The sequence below is a fragment of the Ranitomeya imitator genome, chromosome 8 (genome assembly GCF_032444005.1).
Source record: "Ranitomeya imitator isolate aRanImi1 chromosome 8, aRanImi1.pri, whole genome shotgun sequence".
Classification (NCBI taxonomy): domain Eukaryota; kingdom Metazoa; phylum Chordata; class Amphibia; order Anura; family Dendrobatidae; genus Ranitomeya; species Ranitomeya imitator.
In genome coordinates this window covers 30,968,288-30,992,360 of record NC_091289.1, presented here as the reverse complement: position 1 = coordinate 30,992,360, position 24,073 = coordinate 30,968,288, and the positions used below count along the sequence as shown (strand labels likewise).

General features: G+C 44.1%; 1 protein-coding gene across 1 annotated transcript in view; it reads right to left on the bottom strand.

The window, feature by feature from the left end:
• DNAH12 (dynein axonemal heavy chain 12) overlaps nt 1-24,073 on the bottom strand; it is a 111,291-nt gene that overhangs the window by 8,002 nt on the left and 79,216 nt on the right. Inside the window, exons 45-69 of the mRNA XM_069736676.1 lie at nt 22,572-22,766; nt 22,348-22,481; nt 21,715-21,877; nt 21,033-21,113; nt 19,709-19,885; nt 19,504-19,635; nt 19,346-19,435; nt 19,137-19,277; nt 18,799-19,040; nt 16,318-16,465; nt 15,806-15,951; nt 15,463-15,677; nt 11,775-11,967; nt 10,094-10,286; nt 8,680-8,852; nt 8,456-8,596; nt 8,201-8,359; nt 6,949-7,093; nt 6,235-6,385; nt 5,076-5,332; nt 4,736-4,876; nt 4,517-4,654; nt 2,600-2,833; nt 1,949-2,137; nt 619-722 (exon numbers count right to left, since the gene is read on the bottom strand). Of these exons, the coding sequence (XP_069592777.1) occupies nt 619-722; nt 1,949-2,137; nt 2,600-2,833; nt 4,517-4,654; nt 4,736-4,876; nt 5,076-5,332; nt 6,235-6,385; nt 6,949-7,093; nt 8,201-8,359; nt 8,456-8,596; nt 8,680-8,852; nt 10,094-10,286; nt 11,775-11,967; nt 15,463-15,677; nt 15,806-15,951; nt 16,318-16,465; nt 18,799-19,040; nt 19,137-19,277; nt 19,346-19,435; nt 19,504-19,635; nt 19,709-19,885; nt 21,033-21,113; nt 21,715-21,877; nt 22,348-22,481; nt 22,572-22,766 (4,082 nt within the window). The remainder of the gene's footprint in view (nt 1-618; nt 723-1,948; nt 2,138-2,599; nt 2,834-4,516; nt 4,655-4,735; nt 4,877-5,075; nt 5,333-6,234; nt 6,386-6,948; nt 7,094-8,200; nt 8,360-8,455; nt 8,597-8,679; nt 8,853-10,093; nt 10,287-11,774; nt 11,968-15,462; nt 15,678-15,805; nt 15,952-16,317; nt 16,466-18,798; nt 19,041-19,136; nt 19,278-19,345; nt 19,436-19,503; nt 19,636-19,708; nt 19,886-21,032; nt 21,114-21,714; nt 21,878-22,347; nt 22,482-22,571; nt 22,767-24,073) is intronic.

Sequence of the window (24,073 nt, the reverse complement as noted above, 5' to 3'; positions counted from 1 at the left end):
ATTTGTGCAGATGAATTATCTATTGTCTCTCTTGTTTCCCAATTTCTTTAATTCCTTTTATTTCTAGAAAGTTAATGAAACTGATTCCACGTAAACCTTGACATAAACCAAATAAATAATACTTGTTTTATAATACATTTACGGTATTTGCTTTGGTTTTACAACAGATCAGTTTTGTGGGTTTTTTTTGCTTATAATATGAAAAGGTGTAGCATCTGGAAAAGATCCGTTTTGGACACTAAGGCTTTGTTCACACATTGCATTGTTTCTGCGAAAAGAAAAAACGCAACGTTTTACAGCACCAACAAAGTGAATAGGAGTTCTGAAATCTCAAGCACATGTTGCGTATTTTTTTCCTTGATCTTTTAACTTGATTAGTGTGCCCCCTGGTGGTACATCCTGGTATGTATATATTTGGAGTATAATTATTATTATTTTTATTTATCATTATGTAGAATTTTTCAAAGACGCTGCAAAAACGCACCAATTTTACGCAGTGTTTTCCTGCCAAGAAATGATGCAGAGATTTCTGCAGCAAATACTTAACACTCAAAACTCGTACACCAGGTGCCAGCCCTGCCCCCCCGAGAGGTACAATTACACTTAAAACCCCCTTACTTGTTAAACCTCTCCATCTCCTGCACCAGCACTGTGTTCATACTCTCTTCATACCGCACCGGAAACTTCTGCAAAGCGGCCTCGATGTCAAAATCCTTAGGAAGCTGCAGAAATACGACCAATATTAGGATTTCTTGTACTTATATTATTTCACTTTGCTATTATTTTATTTTTTACCAGATTTAAAGGGATTTGACAAAAAGTTATCCATTAGTAAGGAATGTTAGAAAATAAATCACATTTTGGCTTTTCCTGAGTAAATACCGTAATTCTCACCGGAGAATTATAATCGTCGTGTTATCGATGATTACTTTTTTTCGGCTGTTTCCCATATTTTATTTCTGTATTCTCCCCAAATTCACAAGTTTAGGAAAATTTCTGATAAATATGACATTTTCTTAAAATAAATCACTACTAACATATTCAATTCCATATTACCGGCACAAAGGATGTCCCATTAATAATCACGTGATCGATGCAGCCAATCAATGGTGTCAGTACATGACAGCTGAGACCAGTGATTGGCTACAGCAGTCATGTGACTCATGGGTGGGATGTCATTTCTCTAAATCAGGTGTGGACCACCAGGGAGTCGGCATTGGATTCAACGGCTCAGTAATATTGGTTTTTGTTTTTTATCTATAACATTCCATAATCTGGTTACGTTTTTACAGAAACCTCTTTAAGATGAAAATAAAGGTATACTGTATTTTTAGGACTATAACCCGCACTTTTTTCCCCAAAAAATTTGGGAGGAAAATGTGGGATGCGTCTTATAGTCCGAATGCAGGCTTACCTGGGAGTTGCGGTGGTGGTGGAGCAGGGTCCCTTACTGAGGAAGCCGGCGGCGGCAGGAGTGTGGTGATGCTGCGAGCCCGATGTTGTCAGCAAAGTGGAGTGCATCATTGGTTTCCCGGTGGCCATTTTGCTGAACTCAATCTGCGCATGCGCCTCCGGAGGCTGCCATTTTCCTGAGGCTGTGGCATGCGCCACCTCTAGCAGCCCACGGCTTCAGGATAATGGCCCACAGCATTGCACCGCTGGGAAACTGCCTCCTACCACCCACGGCTCTCAGCATTGCCCCACTTCTGCCGCCACCAACTTCCTGAGCAAGGGACCATGCCTCCTGTGACCCTACTCTACCGCCGCCGGCCCCCAGGCAAGAAACCTTAAATTCGGACTATAAGACGGACCCCCATCTTATAAAAATCTTTGTTTTCCTATTTTCCACACCAAAAACTGGGGTGCGTCTTATGGTCCGGTGCGTCTTATAGTCTGAAAAATACAAAAATGTATTTGATTGGAATTAATGACTGATATAAGGTCTCACCTTGCTGAGTATATCGTTAGCTATTTCATACAGTGTGTGATCACTGGCCCCGGATGACCCTCCTTGACGACTTCCCCCTTGGGTCAAGAGCAAGGACTCGAAAATGATCTTCGTTTGCTGCAGATCCTTTGATATGTCGACATTTTCGTGCAATCCGAAAACCTCCGGGTGCTGACTAAACGGGAGTCTCTGCCAGACAGGGAGAGAGATGGAAGAAAGTCACACATACGATGTTCTGGGTAGAGAACAGGACGGAGTGTTAGAGACGGAGAGCCCGTAGTATCACTTTCCAGATTCCTCTGCTGATATCATGTAAGGAGGGTATTTCAAGGTCCTATGGAAGGAAAAAAATGCTGCTTTAATTGATCACAGCTCCGGAGCTGAAATCCCACAGCATTCTTTCACCTTGGTTATTTCCATTCTAGGATGTAAACTCTTTAGGGCCAGGTGGTGTATGTTAAAATGAACTCTATAACTAGATGGCAGCAAGTTGTTGAGAGTGTAAACTTCAACAAGCATGCTGACTGTTTCCAATAGCTGCAGGCAGGCAGAACTAATCGTATGCGTTCACAAATGGCAGCAATCCTACTGAATCCTGCTAATAGCAGCACTCTGATGATAGTACATTGTATAGTGGCGTCTGACAATCACCTTGATAAACTCAATGTAATCGTCGTAAGTGCCTTTAGGGGGCGCTAGGTAGTTCCCACTTGGAGAGAAGGAATAACGTGGATTTTCCACTATGTCATTATTATAAAAATCTGCCAGAGTGGTCAGAAGTAGGCGCCGGTCCCAGTCATCGGTCACACGACCTCCGTAGTTACATTCTCCGGTTAGGTACGATATGGCCTCAAATGGTACATGTTCATAATCGTTCACAAAGAGCTGAAATAAAAAATGGAAAAAAAAAAGTTATTTCATTACTATGAAAAGAAAACAAAATTCTGCACACTGTCAGGTGTGAATTTACACTTTAAGGGTACTCCTGGCCGGGTGTACGCTGCCACTATAGCCCTTATATATGTGGGTGTATTAAAGAGGATCTTTCACCAGTTTGAGCATGTTAAACTGGTCACATCATGGAATAGTGGCTGCAAAACGGAATAAAACACCATGCTATGTTATATTTCTCACCTATAACCAAAGGAGCGTTAGCAAAGATTCTTCACTGCGTGAGTACTTTTTCCCTGTATGAGGTTGACCAATCAGACACAGGCACTGACATGCAGGATAAAAAAAGAAAATGCACCCATAGTAGAAGGTCAGACCTGGCTTTTTCTGTGAGATGAGTGCTGCACCATGTCACACATCACTCTGAATTTGTTCCCACTATCAGGGCACTATTCCCGATGACTGGGATAAATTGAGAAAGGTGTTTGTAATAACACACATTACAAACACCTCATTGCATTTATCCCAGGCTTGCTGCAGCTCTCATCTCTCAGCACTGTCAGATCTGCTCTCCTCCCTCTCATTCTGTCAGTGCTGTTAGATGAATGCTGCAGCAAGCCTGGGATAAATGCAGAGAGGTGTTTGTAATGTGTGTCATCTCACAGCACTAACAGTTTGAGGAGGAGGAAAGCAGATCTGACAGTGCTGTGAGATGAGAGCTGCAGCAGGTCGCACATATCACCCTGAATCTGTTCCCACTAACAGGGCATTATTCATCATGCCTGGGATTAACGCAGAGAGGTATTTGCAATGAAACACATTACAATCATCTCACTGCATTTATCCCAGGCTTGCTACAGCACTCATCTCACAGCAATGTCAGTTTGAGAGGGAGGGAGCAATCTGACAGCTGTGTGTCATTATAGATCTTTCCATATCACACAGAGAAAGTCTGTCGATTTCTTGCAGCAGAAAAGAGAAAAAGTAAATGACCCCCAGTAAATAATCTCTGCTACCGTCCACTTGATTATAGTAGCATAGCAGTCACAAAATGTACTTGCTAAGATCTCCACAACGGAGATGTGAAATACAAATAAACCAATGTTTTATTCAGCTCTACAGCCAGTATTCTAAGATGTGGCTACTCTAACACGCTCAAACTGCTAAAAGGTCCTTTTTAAAGGGAATCGGTCTTTGCAACCTCTTCTGAAAGCTGCGTAATGTATAGACAGAGACCCTGATTTCAGCAATGTATCACTTACTGGGCTGCTTGCTGTAGTTTTGCTACAATCACTGTTTTATCAGAAGGAGATTATCACTAGAGGATTAGTAAACGTGCTGCCATGTAGTCCTCCATATTCGTGAGCTTTGTATAACCTTGCCCCCACCACTGATTTCTGACTATGAACAGTGACACAGAAATCAACCAGTGATGCGGGCGGAGTTTTACAGCTCTCAGCATTTAGAGAACTGCTAGATGTGCATCAGATAAAACAGAGATTTTATCAAAAGTGTAGCAATGTAGCAAGCAGCCCAGTCAGTGACATATCACTGGAATCAGGGTCTCTGTCCCTATATTATGCTGTTCTAAGATGGGGTAGCAAAAGCCTAGTTACAGAATCCCTTTAAGAAGATAGTGTCACCCTATAACAGTGATATAAAACATAAAGTAATTACTTGTAGTTGCCGAATACTGATTCTCAAATCAGACTCATTAAATCCATAGGGGATATTCCATCCCAAAGGACCAAACTTCTTCCTTTCCTGAACCAAAGCGTGGAAAAAACACACCCCAAAAAGTAACTTCTCCCATATCTGGAAGGAAAAAGCAGACGACATGGGGTTAGACTTTAGATCCCTACCATGTCGCATATACTATTAGATCGAGTCTCGTACTTGCTCTTTTCCTGGGCATGCACTGAAAAATTCTGGGTCCGAGATTGGGTCGGTGAGATAAGACTGCAGCAGATTTAGTCTCAGTCCTGTCGGTGGCTCGTTTGTCATCTTCACACCGTTCTGGAGAATGGTCACGGGAAACTGGGGACATATGAGAAAGACTGTCAAATGCAAAGAAGATTGTACGAAAACTCTGGCCAGTCATGTCTGCACACTGTGGACGTGACTGGCCCTGTGTGGAGATTGCATTCTTTGCATGGCGGCCCACCGGAGGATTTTCCTGGTATCCAGTGGGCCAGTCCGAGCCTGAATACAATGATACATGACAGATTACTATTACCTTGGGTGAAGGATAACTAGTTAACCACAGTCTGAAGTCTGGGTGACAGGTGTCACTGGTGAACTCCTCGCAAATCTTCTCCAGCGTTGGCATCCAGGACACGGCCAGGTGACAATTCTGCAGACAAACCCACGTCCCGTTGGCCGCAGCCTCCTTGATCATTTTTGCAGCTACCGGCCCCTGTCCCTGTCCTAGGGAGATGGCTTGGAACTTGTCGCCCCCTCCCATATTTTTGTCATTGGCAAATTTTAGCAAACCTGAAACAGAAAAGTTTCAATTGTTTATTAGCGATATATTTATAAGAAATATATCTAAAAATGCATCATTTACCGAGTAAAATGTACCAAAAGAGGAGATAGAGGAGCAGAAAAAAGAGGATGTTTCTATTTACCATAAGATCTCTCTCAAAGCCTTCATTGTGGGACATAGGAGACCATGAGCTGCTCCTGAGCTCCTCACCGCTCCTGTCACCAGAACTCCTCAGGCTGGTCTGGTGGGCTGCCTGACCTGGGACCCCACACTGCGCAGTTCGCCACGAGTTTACCCGACGGTAACTTTTGCTTACAGGATATGCAAAAGTACAAGACCAGCGAAGGCTGGGAGGACGGACATATATGTCTTTCTATGAGTCCAGACAGGGATAGAAAAGAAATAGGAACAGGCGAGACGGGGTTAATGATTGCCAGGAGAGGATGAGCCTGCTCGGGGGCCATTGTATGGGGTCCCAGGGCAGGCAGCCTACCTAGACAGGAACCTGGGCTGAGAAGTTGGAGAAGAGGTCCCGGGGACAGGTGCGGCGAGGAGCCCAGGAGAAGCTCACCGTCCCCAGTGTCCCTCAATGGAGCAACTGAGAAAAAAAAAATTATATATATGTGTATATAATTTTTTTTTACCAGAAACAGCGCCACTCGTCTTCAGGCTAAATGTGGTACTACAGCACAGCCCTATTAAAGTGAATATGCATTGTCGGGCCCTCAGGACGGCTGCTTTAGTTTACATTGTACAGAGAGATCAGTGCTCTGTGTGCTTCTCTGGTGCGGAGGTTTTGGTAGTTTAGAAATAGGAGATACGCCTTTTTTTTTTGTATTTTTACTGATTTTTTTATATATATATATATATATATATATATATATATATATATATATATATATATACTTACTCGCCATTGGATCAGCTCCAGGAGACAAGACAAAGATGAGCGGGATTGTGGAATTAGAGTCCAGGTAACTTTTCGATAAATCGAATGGAGGCGGCTCCACAAATTTCTTTCCGAGTTTGTCAGTCACGTAGTTGGTCACAGCCGGGCTCATCTACAAAAAAAGGAAACACATTGCTCCAAGTATCGCATATTTACCAACAAAATTGTCACCAAAAGTGGACAACCAAGCATTGTTTTTCTTTTCTTTTCATTTTTTATTTAAATACTTGTATTACTGGTTTAAAATCATTTTTGCAATTGGGTTTCATTAAAAAATTGTGACCGTTTGGCTCTTGTGTTCCTCCACATTCAGCTTTGATGTGGTCTGTGGTAACAAGTCAGCTGAGAGGAGCTCAGAAAAAGACAGCTATAAACTCCTAGTCACACTGCCATAGTGAGCTCACTGGTGGATTCCCAGTTAACTCATTCTGCAGCCAGCAATATTATTATTAGTAGTAGATCTCAGTCCTGGGTAGTACAAGGGGGTCCTGAGTGGGAGCCCTCCTATCAATAACATCCATATGGTCTAATAGGAGATAGGGAAAGGGACTTTCTTCATCAGATAACCCCTATTTGTAATGTAATATGAAAGCAAATATAGGGCAACTACTAAAATAAACAATGCTGGTAAGATTAAACTACAATTAAAAACAATGGACAATTCATATTTCTTACCTTGTCTGGTCTGAGGCATCTCAGAATAATCATCTTCTGCAGCTCATTCAGCTTCTCATTATATGGATTAGGTAATGGGACGTTGTGAGGTTCCCTGCTGTCATACAACACGTGCCATTCATCGGGATTGTCAATGAAATGTTCCCTGTCCACCCAATAACACAGAGACCGTGATGAAATACAATAGATTTTTCAACACATATATAGTAACCATCTATGTAAAAAAAAAACATAACAAACGCTGTTCTGCATCTGACTACAGCTCTCATCTCTCAGCACTGTCACGCTGTGAGATGAAAGCTGCAGTTCTTCGATCAGGGCTGGACACATTCAGCACTCTGCATCTATCCCAGGTATTGGGGCATTATTCTCTGATGCCAGGGAAAGATACAGAGTGGTGTTTGTAGCGACACACAGCTCTGCTCTTCTTCACACGCCATTGACATCTGTTTAACCCTGTCAGCCATATCAGTCTTACCCCATCACACAGAGAAAGCCAAGTCTGGCTTCTCTGGGTAGCATTTTCTATTTTCTTTTTTCACCCTGTATGCTGCCTCCTGCTTATGATAGGGCAATGGCAAACAGGGGAAAAAAGTAATTGTCCCCAAGTGAAAAACTACTGCTGTTGCCCCTTTAATTTTAACGGAAGGGCTAATATCTCTGTAATGGAGATGAGAAATAAAAAAGATAAGAAATATGTTTTATTTAGATCTTCAACCACTTCATCATGATGGGGCCAGTTTACATATAAAATGCAGTGAAAAGTCCTCTTTAGGATTCTCTTTAAAAAAAAAAGGTGTCCATACAGGTCTATGAATTCACTTGTTAAGTTGCTAATAAAATGGCTGCAGTTAGAGGTGAGGAAGTATCGCTCTATAACTAAGTGATTTTTCAGTTTAAGAAAAACTATTTCTCAAAAACTAATTCCAATATAAATGAGAGCACACAGAGCAAGCCTAAAATATAAGTGTTTACTCCAGAATAATCAGAAATCAAACAAATGAATATACCATAAACAATAAATATTTAATTGAGGTATGCAACTAAACAATAAAAATTAAAAGTTGGTAATTAAAATCAAGAAACAATGAAAGCAAGGGGAGGCTAATGAGAGACACAAAATAATGAAAATAAGAAGACAAAACCAGAGGTCGCCACTAGATGGCAGAAGACTACCAAGGAATGATCTATAGCCACAAAATTAATAACAATGCAATTCTGAAAGTTGGATGTGATCTATTATAACACTTACCTCATTCTCTTAAAAGAAGGTAAATCGCTTGCACGACAAATCTCATCCCAGCTTTTATCTGGAAGCCAGCCCGGCGCCGGGTTTGCAACATTATTTTGCAGGCCGACACCGCCGGTAAGCAGGAACATAAATTCTTGGTGTTCGATTTCCTTCTTTGCCCTAAAATTATCATGGGTAAAACGTCAGTGTGAAAGATGGCGAACAATTATGTGGCCGTAGTTTATACCGCCTGCCAGCGCCCGGAGGAAGACTTACATGAGGAGGTTGCAGCAGAGCAAGAAGGAGAACAGGAGCTTGTCCTTCTCGAACAGCGAGCGGCACACATTGCAGTACAAGTTATAGGTGAAGTGATCGATCAGGTAACGGAGACGCTTCTCAAGGATTTTAGATTTGTTGCTGAAAACAAACACATAAATATTATATATATATATATACATGTACACATATATATTTCGCCAAGTGTGATTGTGAACCCTCACCTGTCCTGGATGGAGTTGATATAGAGGTTGACAAACCAGTTGAGCGCATACTGATACATCGGGTCAATGTTAGCAAGGTCCGCGATACTGAAGAACAGCACGGAGGAATGTTTGGCGATGGGCCTGTAGCCTTCTCTGGACTCTGCAATTTTTATTTCTGTTTTCTCTGCAATCTATAGAAGCAGACAAGAAAGGATAAAAATCTAGAAAATCAGCAATTACTATCCAAAAATACAACTTAACTATGGCCTCCAAGCTACATGAAAAATAATACAATTTCTGGTCATTATATGACTTGTATCCCACATTTTGTTCACTAATTTCCCCTCTACAGACACTAATTTTCAGTTGTCTCTGAGCTAGTGATGTAGAGTGACTCTTATGATGTCTCCTGTACACCGCACACAGACATGAGGGATTCCTGCAGGTGTATATAGCACATGTTCAGAAGCAGCGTAAGGATGGAGAATATTATACAGCAGTGTAGGGTGAATCCACCACTGAAATAACACATACAGCAGTAATGAGCAGTGTAGAGGTGAATCCACCACTGAAATAAAACATACAGCAGTAATGAGCAGTGTACAGGTGAATCCACCACTGAAATAAAACATATACAGCGATACTGAGCAGTGTAGAGGTGAATCCACCACTGAAATAAAACATATACAGCGATACTGAGCAGTGTAGAGGTGAATCCACCACTGAAATAAAACATTATTAGAAAACAGCAGGATGACCTGTCTGTTTTTCCTCTGCCTGTTCTCCCTCTTCCTTCCTGTGCTCACTGTTCTCCAGCCTCATCTCCCACTCTCCATAGACTTCAACTGGTAGCTGTAATCAGTCTGTATTGTTTTACCCAAGATGAAATGTAGCTATTTGTGTGGATGATGAATTTATTAGATGGAGGAATGGGAGACGTGGAGAGAACTGGCTCCTAAGTGGAGAAAGAAGCATTTTTCTTGATATAAGATATATTACAATATTTCTTATTTTTGCTTATACTATTGATTTATGCAAAGTTTGTTGGTCATTTAAAGGGAACCTGTCATGTGCAAAAAATGCTATTTTACTGCATATATGGGGTTAATTTTGTAGTAAATAGCGTTAAAATGCTGGTTGGCAGCTTTACTGAAAGTGCGGCTACTGGGAGGAAATTAACTTGTATACTTCTGGGAGCCGCCGGACATGGAATGGTTACAGATGGCTATAATCCCTCCTCGGAACTCTGACTGACAGCTCTGTGTGCAGTGTGTGTGTGCAGCTTGTGTGTGTATGCAGCGTGTGTGTGCAGCGCGTGTGTGTGTGCAGCGCGTATGCGCAGCGCATGCGTGCAGCGCGTGTGTGCAGCGCGAGCTGTCAATCAAAGTGTCGGGAGTAGCGACAGCCATGATTTCTGTGGCCTTTTGCTCACCTGTTGCTTTTTGGTGATCTCATTGCTCATGATCTTGGCTGAATCCAAGATCTGAATGGCACTCTCATCCTCCAAGATGTTCCCTTCTGAGGACTGTAAGGTCTCCAATATTTTGTCTTCAATCTCCTTCAGCTGTTTCTTATTGGCGGCTGATTGTAAAATTAAAGCGTTTCTCTCTTCCTCGAGCTCAGGCCTGTAATGAGGAAAGTATAACGGTAAATATAAAGTATAAATCTATATAATAGTAAAACTAAAGCGGAGCAGAAAGCACAATGAAGCTCCGGTTGCACACATGTATTCTTCACAGTTTTGGTTCTCAGGGGGCACGTTAGTCTTTATGTGGTACTTCCTCGGAGCTCATGCTGTGCTCTTAATAATTACACATGTATCTATTCACATTTTTCTTCTTGACTCCAGATATTTAGAGATGGGCGACAAGATAACACCAGCTTTGAAAAAGAATAAATAAAAATTTGTGTTACTCTGTTGAGCACAGGCGGTGGCACAGTTGGTCACCAGTGGAGAGGAACGAATTTTCCAAAATTAGTTTTGAGCAGATTTCTTTGAATCATCTGGCAGACATAATCAGTCTAAATAAAATTGGTCCATATTAAAAGAGGTTTATATGCTCAGATGTCTTTCCAGACCCCAGAGTAAAATAAATGGATGGAAGAGGTTAATAAATGATAAAATACACTACACCCTCCAGTCCTAGACCCTCTCCTGTGTTTTGTTGCCTCCCCCACTGAACAGCGGCACTAGTGATGAGTGAACGTGCCGTGATAAGGTGTTATCTGAGCATGCTTGAGTGCTAACTGAGAGACTTTGGTGTACTCGAAAAATACGTTTGAGTCCCTGCGGCTGCATGTCTCGCGGCCGTTCGACACATGCAGGGGTTACCTAACAAATAGGCAGTCCCTGCATGTGTTGTGGCTGTCGAACAGCCGCAGGGACTCAAACATATTATTCGAGCACGCCGAAGACACTCGGTTAGGACCCGAGCATGCTCAGATAACACCTTATCCCGGCACGTTCGCTCATCACTAGTGCAGAGGACTGGAGATCTGCGACAATGGAATCGGCATAAGACAGTAGAGGGCCTAGGACAGGCGAGTATAATGTATTCTATTATATTAACCTCTTCCTGACGCCTAAACCTAAAAAATAAACGCAGAACGCACTTTTGCAGGCTTCACGTGCATCAAATCACCAAAATTTCAGATCCAGGAGAATCAAAGTTTTCAGGAAAGTTGTAATGGATCCATTTTTAATCTCTAGTCATTTCAGAATACCCAAGAGTTCAGGTAAGGAAGGACACTGGGAAGATGGCAGCCTTTGGGGTACATTGATGACGTGTGTTTCAGTAGACTAAAGCAACAGTCCCACCACTAAGCTGACAATGGAGGGACTGTGCTTCTTGTGTCTTTACAATCCTCTAGAAGACGGGGCGGATATATCATTGGTGCAACAAGTGCGGCCACAGAGGGGCCCAAGAGGTCGGGGGGCCCTACTGTCTCCAAAGCAGGAGGAATTGTGCATTATTGGACTGCAAAGAGCCCATATATTGTCCCTACACGGGGGCCTCATCTATCCGTGTCTGCCAGGAGACAGACGCATATACAGGACCGCAGCGAGGACCGTAGCGAGGACTGCAGCGAGGACTGCAGCGAGGACCGCTCACCTCTCTTTTGCTACTACGATGCCAAGTAACTGATCTTCCAGCCCCTCGGGGGTGATCATAAAGTTTAGCAGGGACACTTTTGTTGCTAACTCAGGCAGATAATGAGGATTTCTGAGTTTCGTTGTGATATAAAATCTGAAGTCCGCAGAATATTCGATGATTGTTTCTCCAAGTCTGATGCAGTCCATGCCGCCTGTGAATGCAAAAGCAATTCATTATACAATGGGCGTAAACGGGAAACAAACAGAGAGTTCAAAAAAATACATTTGTTCTTAGGGAAAGTGGGAAAAAAAGCTCTTTTATCCACACAATACTCATACCCCAGGGGTAATTTTTGTACATTGCTTTACTACAATACTTAAAGGGAATGTTTTTACGTATGGTATGGCTGTATGCACTTGTCTCCCAATAAAGATTATATCTTTTGTGCAGGGATCCGTCATGAGAAATCTATTGTAGAAAGCCATATGCAAATCAGACTGGAAGTGCACAAGGGGCAGAAGCTTTACAAGTGTACTAACACGCCCCCATGCACTGACACACCCCGTGCAGACATGCTCCCAGAGTACTGACACGCCCCCAGAGTACTGACATGCCCCCAGTGTACTGACATGCCCCCATGCACTGACACGCCCCCCAGTGTACTGACACGCCCCCATGCACTGACACACCCCGTGCAGACATGCCCCCAGAGTACTGACACGCCCCCATACACTGACACGCCCCCAGAGTACTGACACGCCCCCAGTGTACTGACACGCCCCCATGCACTGACACGCCCCCAGAGTACTGACACGCCCCCAGTGTACTGACATGCCCCCAGTGTACTGACAAGCCCCCATGCTCTGACACGCCCCCCAGTGTACTGACACACCCCGTGCAGACATGCCCCCAGAGTACTGACACGCCCCCATGCACTGACACGCCCCCAGAGTACTGACACACCCCCAGTGTACTGACACGCCCCCATGCACTGACACGCCCCCAGAGTACTGACACGCCCCCCAGTGTACTGACACGCCCCCATGCACTGACACACCCCGTGCAGACATGCCCCCAGAGTACTGACACGCCCCCATGCACTGACACGCCCCCAGAGTACTGACACGCCCCCAGTGTACTGACACGCCCCCATGCACTGACACGCCCCCAGAGTACTGACACGCCCCCAGTGTACTGACATGCCCCCAGTGTACTGACAAGCCCCCATGCTCTGACACGCCCCCCAGTGTACTGACACACCCCGTGCAGACATGCCCCCAGAGTACTGACACGCCCCCATGCACTGACACGCCCCCAGTGTACTGACACGCCCCCATGCACTGACACGCCCCCAGAGTACTGACACGCCCCCAGTGTACTGACACGCCCCCATGCACTGACATGCCCCCAGAGTACTGACACGCCCCCAGAGTACTGACAAGCCCCCATGCACTGACACGCCCCCAGTGCACATTCAGCCTTATTTGCATGTGGCTTTTATGCTGAATTTCTCATGACTGGCACATCAGATCTCTACATATCATTTTTACTGCATGCGTGGCCATACATAGCAGCCAGACCCCCAGCAATCAGTACATTATCATCCATCCTGTGGTTAGCTCAAAGCTTGCTGGGATGAGAATAACCCTTTAAAGTGGTCGTCTCATCTTGTTAAATGGGTAAAATTGCAAATCGCATGTAAAAATACGCAAATTTGCAACTTACCCATTATTAAAAATCAGCTGCGCTCCTAAAGACAACACAAGACCCCCTTAGCACAACATATCTAACATTTTACATGCTTCCCCCACAAGTGGGGTCACACAAATTGACAAGTAAAGACACGAATGACACTGCTCCAATGTTTGTAGGCAGGAACATCTAATGACAAGATGTGGATTACCTTCATCTGTTCCAAGGAGGCAGAAATAGAGAGAATGGCGACAATAAAAAGTGATTAGAGTGAAGTCGATGAAGAACTGATGTCAACTTTTTTCTATAACTAATTTTAAAAGTTTTTTTTTTTTCAGAAAGACCACCCCGTCTATATCCCCAAGAAATGACCCCCTCTATAAGGGCAGAGTCAGATGGGCGTATAAATCGGAGCGAAATGTGAACGCAATGCATGGACTGGCTGGTGGCTCTCCCTACGGAGTGTGAAGCTTCATGTATTTCTTTGGGTCGGAAGAGCCGCTGGCCAGTCCGTGCACTGCATTCCGATCTCGATCATATATATACAGCTGTCAAACTGGCTGGCGGCTCTCCCGACCCAAAAGTGACAGCTTAGTGTATTTATTTGGGTCGGAACAGCTGCCGGCCAGTCCCTGCACTGCATTCCGATATCAGTCCGATTTATACAGCCGACAAACTGGCCGGCGGCTCTCCTGACCCGAGTGTCACAGCTTCATGTATTTCTTTGGGTCGGAAGAGCCGCTGGCCAGTCCGTGCACTGCATTCCAATCTCAGTCATATATATACAGCTGTCAAACTGGCTGGCAGCTCTCCCGACCCAAAAGTGAGAGCTTCATGTATTTATTTGGGTCGGTAGAGCTGCCGGCCAGTCTGTGCACTGCATTCCGATCTCGGTCCGATTTATACAGCCGACAAACTGGCCGGCGGCTCTCCTGACCCGAGTGTGACAGCTTCATGTATTTCTTTGGGGTGGAAGAGTCGCTCGCCAGTCCGTGCACTGCGTTCCGATCCCGGTCATATATATACAGCTGTCAAACTGGCTGGCAGCTCTCCCGACCCAAAAGTGACAGCTTCATGTATTTATTTGGGTCGGTAGTGCTGCCGGCCAGTCTGTGCACTGCATTCTGATCTCGGTCCGATTTATACAGCCGACAAACTGGCTGGCGGCTCTCATGACGCGAGTGTGACAGCTTCATGTATTTCTTTGGGTCGGGAGAGACACCAGCCAGTCCGTGCACTGCATTCCAATCTTGGTCCGATTTATACAGCCATTGAACTGGCTGGTGGTTCTCCCGACCGTAGTGTTAGAGCTTCACGTATTTATGTGGGTCAGTAGATCTGCCGGCCAGTCCGTGCACTGCATTCAAATCTCGGTCCAATTTATACGGTTGTCGAACTGGCCAACGGCTCTCCCAACCCGTGAGTGACAACTTCATATATTTATTTGGGTCAAGAGAGCCGCCGGCCAGTCCGTGCACTGTGTTCCGATCTCAGTCAGATTTATACAGCTGTTGAACTGGCCGGCGGCTCTCCCGACCCGAGCTTGACCGCTTCTTGTACGGTATTTCTTTCGGGAGAGCCATCGGCCAGTCCGTGCACTGCGTTCTGATCTCGGTCCGATTTATACAGCTGTTAAACTGGCCAACCACTCTCCCGACCCAAGCTTGACAGCTTTATGTATTTCTTTGGATCAGGAGAGCCGCTGGCCAGTCCGTACACTGCATTCTGATCTCGGTCCGATTTATACAGCTGTCAAGCTGGCCGGCGGCTCTCCCGACCAGAGCGTGACAGCTTCATTTATTTCTTTTGGGAGAACCGTCGTTCGGTCCGATTTATACGGCTGTCAGACTGCGCTCCAATGGAAAGTGGACAGCGGCTAATAAGCAGTAGCCCTTGTTCAGGAGGACTGGAGCCTCTTATACGTCACGTAGATCACCACTCATATAAGTGGCCACCATACTACCTGCAGTGACCACTAACATGACAAAGTGACCACTTTCATTGTCGCACGTGCCTTGTTTAAACGTTTGCTTTAATAGTAAAGGCTCCAGCGACGGATCCAAATCTTCTCCCACATTTTCCAATAACAGTGGCGTCCCGAATTGGATGCAGTTTTCCAGGGTTCGCATGTAGTCTGAATCTGTCAGTTTGATGACACTCAGTTGGTTGTCTCTCTCTGAATTCTTAATCCACTTGTTGGCTTGGCCCTGAGGGTCTATCATTAAAGGCCTGAAGAAGAGACACACCGGGGACATTAATCTTGGCTTTAGTCTTCTTCTATACTCCACAACTAATATGTAATAAAACATTAAAAAAAATTAAGATTAATAACTTGTTAAAAGCGACACAGTACTGACCAGCGTCTTGAGTTGCTGACAATGACGCCGTTATCTACCGAGAAGCTGTCCGTCGGTAATCCGGCGATATTCCAGGCTCTGATTTTGATCGGGTCACCGAGAGTCTTACTCAATGAAAAGTCATCGGAGCATGGAATATTTTTACTCTAAAATAAATAAATAAAAAATATTGCCTTTAACTTAAAGGGATTTTATAGGATTAGTTTTTTATGTTTTTGTGATGCCTCGCAGTCACAACCCCCAGTATTTGCTGTCAGGCTGCATAAGTGACCTCTGCAGCCAATCATTGAGCTCAGTAGTGATGTTGAGTTGGTTGGCACAAGACAGCTGAAGTCTAGTGACTGGCTGCAGCGGTTGCATGCTCTCCTTCCCCAACAATACAGATCTTGGTGCTAGGTCTGATATGATGAACTTTTGGATTGTTCTTACCTTCTCCAATTTAGTTCAGACCAAAATAAATGTAATAGGATAGCACAGAAAAAAAAGAAATACCCCCCTCCCGGTACATTCACCTTGCACAGCTTGCTCCATTCTCTGGTACATTCTTGCCGGAAGCCGGCCGTGAAAGCTCCCAGGTAGGCAATGACGCCGGCAGATACCAGGACGTCTCCGGTTAGGTTATCATACATGTTTTGAAGTGAATCAGCGGCATTGGACCATCTAATGATCGATGCAGTAAAATAAAAAAAACTTAGTGCTAAATACAACATCTAATATCCAGAAACAAAGAAACAAGTAATATAATGCATGGGACAGATGCTGGACCACAAAAATTACCGTATGTCTAGAATTTATAGGTAAGTGGTAAAATATAAATTGAGAAGTTTTTTTTCCCTAAACCCAGTTCCCAGGTTCAGGCTTTTTTTTTTCTAAAAATGAGCTATACTCACCCTTCCTGGGTCCAGTGCTGCGTCTTCGTCGCTGCTTGCGATGTTTGTTATTGTATGCAGCGCTGACGTCAGCATTGCAGCCAATATCTGAGCTCAGTGACTCTGCCTGAGTTTAGGGCAAGAGATGCTAAGCTCATTGATTGGTTGCAACTGTGTCAACGTGATGTCATGACTGGACCCAGGGATGGTGAATAAGGCACACTTAGGGGACAGTGCTTTCCAAAACTGGAAAACCCATTTGGGAAATAGGTGATGCCCAAACTGTTTAACGGATGCTAAATAGAGCTGGCGGCTGTTGGGCAAAAACTACCTAATGTGGATGGAAAAGAGTTAGAGAAGAGTTGGAAAGTCAATCGCTGAAGCTTTAGATCGTAAGGACGCTAGCCATCAGTTTCTCCGACCAAATCATAGTTATACAGTATAGTGCGCTCGTCTGAACTCTGGGTCTCTGCTTTAAATGAGATTTTGCTGCAGATTTTATTTTTGCAGACATGCTGCAGACGTCATCATATGCATCATAATAGTGAAGTGCCAATTAATTCTGAAAAAAAGAATCAGAATCACAATTTATAAACAGGAAACATCCACATTGATGAGGTTTCTTAAAGGGTTAGTCCCCCCAAAATATACAACGGATTCTTGGGATCGCTGAAGATTCATCCGATCACTGGAAACTCCAGCAATCCTGAGATCAATACTCTGGAACAGACATAAGTGAATACACTGGTGGAGGACGGGGCCGCCTGCTCCAACTTCCACCAATCAGAGTGTGAGACACCTGACGCAACGACGTCCTTTCATCTTCTGCTGAGACTCAGTGCACAGGAGACAGGAGCACCGCGGGAATGGGAGCGAGGTAAGTATGTGATGTTTTCTTTTACATGTGTATGGGATATTTGTATGTATATAGGAGGATATGTGGGGCTCACACTGTATATATGGAAGCTATGTGGGTCTCTCACTGTATATATGGAAGCTATGTGAGGTTCACACTGCATATAAGAGGCTATGTGGGGCTCACACTGTATATAAGAGACTATGTGGGGCTCACACTGTATATATGGAGGATATGTGGGGCTCACACTGTATATATGGCGGATATGTGGGGCTCACATTGTATATATGGAAGCTATGTGGGTCTCTCACTGTATATATGGAAGCTATGTGAGGTTCACACTGCATATAAGAGGCTATGTGGGGCTCACACTGTATATAAGAGACTATGTGGGGCTCACACTGTATATATGGAGGATATGTGGGGCTCACACTGTATATATGGCGGATATGTGGGGCTCATACTGTATATATGGAGGATATGTGGGGCTCACACTGTATATAACAGGCTATGTGGGGCTCACACTGTATATAACAGGCTATGTGGGGCTCACACTGTATATAACAGGCTATGTGGGGCTCACACTGTATATATGGAAGCTATGTGAGGTTCACACTGCATATAAGAGGCTATGTGGGGCTCACACTGTATATAAGAGACTATGTGGGGCTCACACTGTATATATGGAGGATATGTGGGGCTCACACTGTATATATGGCGGATATGTGGGGCTCATACTGTATATATGGAGGATATGTGGGGCTCACACTGTATATATGGAGGATATGTGGGGCTCATACTGTATATATGGAGGATATGTGGGGCTCACACTGTATATATGGAGGATATGTGAGGCTCACACTGTATATAACAGGCTATGTGGGGCTCACACTGTAAATAACAGGCTATGTGGGGCTCACACTGTATATATGTGCGGGCTCATACATACATATAGGGGGATATCAGCATACTTAATTCTGCTCACTATTAAGTGATACATTTAATACTGATATATATAATTAATATGTTCTTATTAATATTGAGCAGAATTTATTTCAGCCTATTGGTTTGGCCCTGCACAACAGTCACAGTTTCTCATGTGGCCCCTCGGGAAAATGAATTGCCGACCTCTGCTCTATAGAATAGGGGATAAATTGTTTCTTGGGAATAACACTTTAAAACGTATACTGCACTGAACTACGAGTACAAGCTTAGCAATTGTGCGTGATGTGCAGAGAGCCTAAAAAAGTCATTTTAAGAAGACGAACCTGTGTTTTTCCCCACCGAGCCCTCCTATCAGCTTCTCCGCTCGTTCTAGCTTCTTAGCGCACAGATCTACTTGGAACTCAAGTCGAACTTTCTCCTCTGTCTTTTCCCGAAATGTCTCCTGAAGGGCAGCGAGTCGATCCTCCACTTCTTTCAGTTCTGCCCTCTTCTGGTTGAGCACGGACATTGTTTCAGCCAGTGAGTGCTGGGCCTCTGCTAGACGAGCTTTCTTGGGTGCGACAACCTATACATGGCCGATGATAAGTAAACGGAACACGAAGAATCCTTAGAAGGTGAATATCCGATGCGCCAATTTATCAGCCGTGACCAATCCCGCTACCTTTGCCACTCTGTCATAGACTTCCATGGCGAGGATCCATCGGCACAGCCCTTCTGCCGCAGAAGACGCTTTCACTACTTTGGCCGGATCAAAGTCGGGATTGGTGATATATTCACTGCGGATCTTCTGCATCACCGACACCTGCAAAGAACGGAAATATTACATACGGAGCAGGTATAGGTTACTAAAACAATTTTTTTTTTATTTACCGGAATATTATCCTTGTCGTATTCCCGCAGGTCTTTGAGAAAATTCATGTCTCCCAGCACTTTTTTACTCGGTCCCCAATAATCAAGTATCTAGAAAATATTAACAATTATACAAAATCATATATCATTGACCACACTATATAGAGGAAGGCGATTACCTTCTGTCCCGTCCCGGCCGGGTCATTAATCCTCTCTGGTTTAACTTCTTTCATGACGCAAATCGCGGCCATGACGAGCTTTACCCCCGACGGGGGATTCTTCATGGTTTTGACAATGGTGATATCTGCTGGCTGTATAGATAGTAATCATCAGTCTACATTGCTATGATATTAGCAGATAAAGTGGCGTCTCGGCAGATCTCACTTTCAGAGTGTCCAGGGCCGACATGGCCGCCTCCAGGGCAGGAATGGCTTCGGCCAATTCGCTCTCGCATTCGTTTTTTAGCGCTTGGGCCTCGGTGGCTTTATGGGTGGCCACTTCTTCATCTGCTCGGACCACTTTACTTTTTGCTTCCACCTCTGCCGACTCCTTTTCTATGATCTATAAAAATAAGACGAGTTGTAAGGACAGTTCAGATTTAAAAAAAAAAAAAAGTAATATGCAAGGTCCAATTTCTATGCAATATAATTTCATCCTATAAAACAATTATTAATTTTACAGTGAAAAATTAATTATTTTTCCGCTATATTTTCCACAATAATTTTTTAAGATTTTCTTCAGGGTGCTGAGTACGATTTTCACCCACTTTTTTTTGTCTGTGTGTCCATTTTTACGATCATTTTTCCTGTATGCAAAATAAAAAATCCAATCTTCTCCTGCCCATTAAGGAGGCACGGCCTCGGCTGACATCTGTCTGCTGTCCATTGTTTCACAGATCCATAGACTTGAATGAGTGATTTTGATCCCTGACTTGGATCAAAATCGGACATTTCTCAGTTTTGTTTTGCAATTGATCCACACACAAAAAAAAACCCAAAGACAACTGAACAGCCCCAAAGACTACAAAGGGTACGAGAAATGTGAAAAATGGTCGTCTGAAGGTTCAAATGTGCATGGGGCTAAATCTGTTTGCAGTCCGATGTTTTTCACGGACCCATAGACTTGCATTGGTGATTTTGAGCTGACACTCAGATCAAAATAAAACATGTCACCGTTTTTTTTTCCTTGGATCACTTGGTCCAAGGAAATAATTGGGCATGTGAATATCATGGGTACGAGTGCGATCCGTGAAAACCACAGAGAGCACTGGTCTGATATAATCGGAGCCCCTTACACCCAGAAACAAGTTACTACATTTCAAAGTAGGAACTAAAAGTTCAGATAAAAGACTCCTCTATAAAGTATCATCCCGGGTTATACCCACCGAGTACAAGCACTTATGTGGTGTGGAACATGGTGCTAGGCCCCAGCTTGGTGCATTCACCTCTGCGCTTACAATGAGCAACTTTCTTATTAAAAATTATGATAACTAAAAATATTAAATATTCCAAACTGACCATTACAGGTGCACCCGAATATTCCGCATCTCATTACTGGTATCAAGAAGATATTTTGAAGACAATTGTTTCCAATTAAAGCAAATGATTTGTGAATATCTTATGTGTGATAATTATAATGAAAATATCCTAAAAAAGCCTGTGTCCCTCTATTCTGCGTCGCTACTGTCCACTGTGAATATCACAATCACCTTCATCATATTTGCATTTTCAATCTTGGCCTCTTCCAGTTTGGGCTGTAGGTCGACCAGCTCCTTCTTCATTTCTCCAACCTGCATAAAGCATAGTAATGAATCAATGATAACTCAGGGACTAGAGGAGTCTCCAGCGTCTGTTATTGTCTGCAGCGCTGACGACGTGACAGCGCTGCAGTCAATTAGTGAGCTAAAGCAGATCGGCACGAGATGGCGGCATGAGCCGCGGAGCTCGGGTATTGCTTGCAGCGCTTTCTATGTGATGCCAGAACGACAGACAAAAATAGAGGACAGCGCCGGACCAGGGGAGGGTGAGTAAGGAGCCTTTTTTGTTTGTTTGTTTGTTTTTTTTTAGAAATTGCAGCTGGGGGAAAGGGGTTTTCCAAAACCGTAAAACCCATTTAACTAGGACTCTTGATAAAAAGTTCCGAAAAGGAATGGGAAGGAGAACCATATATAATGTCTCCATTGATAGCAATTACTTTACCAAACTGGGTAATTTCTACTTTGGGTTATTCCTTCTCGAAAGTCTATAAAAGGCATAAATTGGCACAATGCAATCTGGATGCACGATTTTTTATAGATTTTATTTATCTTCGGTCACTACTGTTAGTTGTATTGGAAAAATAATCAGTCCTGCGGAAAAAATGGTAGGGGTGTAAGCCACCCTAATACCAACCTGAGACTCGGCGAATGCCAGCTTGTCCAACCCATTCGTATATCTCTTTTTTGCTTTCATCACGGTGTCTCGCTTCTGAGATAAGAGCTGGCGGAAAGCAGCGATCAGCTCAAGGTAAGACGTCGGTGTGACATAATTGTGTCTTCCCAATTCTCTCAAAAACCTGAATAAGGTAAAATAAGGATCCGCGCAGTGGTAACAGCATTCATTTTACTTTCTATACAGAAGTTTTAGTTTTGCTCCTGCCATGTCACACACTGCAGAAATTGCTGCTTGCATGAATCGCTTGCACCGGATGATTTTCGCTGTATATAGGAATACAATAAGATGTGAATTCGGTAAAGTGACCTTATTCACTCCATTACACCGCTGGAATGGCGTCGGCACCGGACGGGAGTATAATGGCGGAGTCAGACGGCCGTATAACACGGACGAGGATCGTATCGCAATGCTCGGACTGGTCATCGGCTATTTTCACCCAAGAGTGACAGATGCATAGAAATACATGCTGTCACGCTCTGGTGAGAAGAGCTGCCGGCCAGTCCGAGCATTGAGATACGACCGTCGTGAAGTGTTTCCTCCTTTCACAATTATATTAGAACAGATCCACAATACAAGAAATAGATGAATTACTTGTCGGACAACGCTATGGCTGATGTGTGGAAGTATTTGCAGATGGGGACCACTTCCTGGTGCTCAGTATTGGAGAGTTCAAGGGTTTCCAAAAACTTTACGGCCACCCTCTCGAGGGCATCCTCTGGCCACGGCTGTAAGAAAACAAAACAAATAGCAGTCAATGAGCGAAGAACTGAATTTCTAACAGTCTAGAAGTGCCGTCGTGAGGACTCTGAACTCACCTGGAACCAGTCAATGGTGCAGCAGTTGATAAGTGACGGGAACTGTCGGAGGCGGTTACGGAAAGCATCGCCGATTGGGCTGAAAGCCACCACAATGTGAAGGTTTTCCTTGCAGCGGTTCACAAAAAAGGCAAAGAGAGACAACGGGCTGAGCTCGAAGTTTTTATTTCCAGCTTGGGCGGCAGGACGGACTCCCTGTAATCATCAATATAATCCGGGACGTAACGAGGAACAGTCAAGTTTCTGCTTTTTATTCACTGGAACATTTGTTTTTACATTATTTTTCACAATTTATAGAATCTACTATATAAAGCTGAATGTGTGTGTTTGTGTGTGTATGTGTGTATGTATGTCCGGGATTGGCATCTGCACCGTCGCAGCTACAGCCACAAAATTTTGCACAGTCACACGTCTGGACCCCGAGAGCGTCATAGGCTATGTTGTGAGGCGAAATTTTAACCCCGCGCGTTCCAATTCACCAAACAATTTTGCCCCTATCTACATAATGGGGAAAAACGTGAAAGGAAAAGTGTTGGAGGCGTCGCAGCTACAGCTACAAAATTTTGCACAGTCACACGTCTGGACCCCGAGAGCGTCATAGGCTATGTTGTGAGGTGAAATTTTAACCCCGCGCTTTCCAATTCACCAAACAATTTTGCTCCTATCTACATAATGCGAAAAAATGAAAGGAAAAGTGTAGGAGGCAAATTGACAGCTGCCCGATGTGAACAAGGGGGACTTAAAGAATGAGAGCGATGGCGCAAAAGAGTATATACCGTACAGTTGCTAAGGTGGGGCCCCGACATGAGATACTCACCACACACGGGGATATGAACACACACACAAAATGCGCCACACACTACCACATGCTTGAACACATATTACCCTCAGCACACATTTCACCACAAATACACCAACCTCGCCACATAAAAGTCGAAACACAAAAGTCGCCGCTCAAAGCTCGCCACGCGCAGAACTCGCCACATGCAAAAACTAGGCTCTTGCAAAACTCGCCACAAGTGCAAAACTCACCTCATGGAAAACTCGCCACACGCAAAACTTGCACACGCGGAAAAATTGCCACATGCACAAAAGTTGCAACACATGCAAAAGTTGCCTCACACAAAACTTTCACATACTCAAAAGGCACCACACATAAAACTCGCCACGCGCAAAACTCGCCATGCACAAAACTTGCTACAATAACCTGTCACATGCAACTCGACACACAAAAAGTTGCTACACGCATGTTGCCACACAAAACTCATCTCACAAAAGTCGCTACATGCATGTCGCCACACGCAACTCAACACACACAACTTGACAAACGAAACTCGACCTAAAACACACACAAGTCTGGTATTATCCTTCAAAAATAAAAATCTGATTAATAAGCAGACAAACTACAACAAATGTACCATATAGGAAATACGGCAGCTGTCAGTCACATGACCTGTCTATTATGTGTATGTGTGAGCTAATATATACTGCCAGGGGGAGGG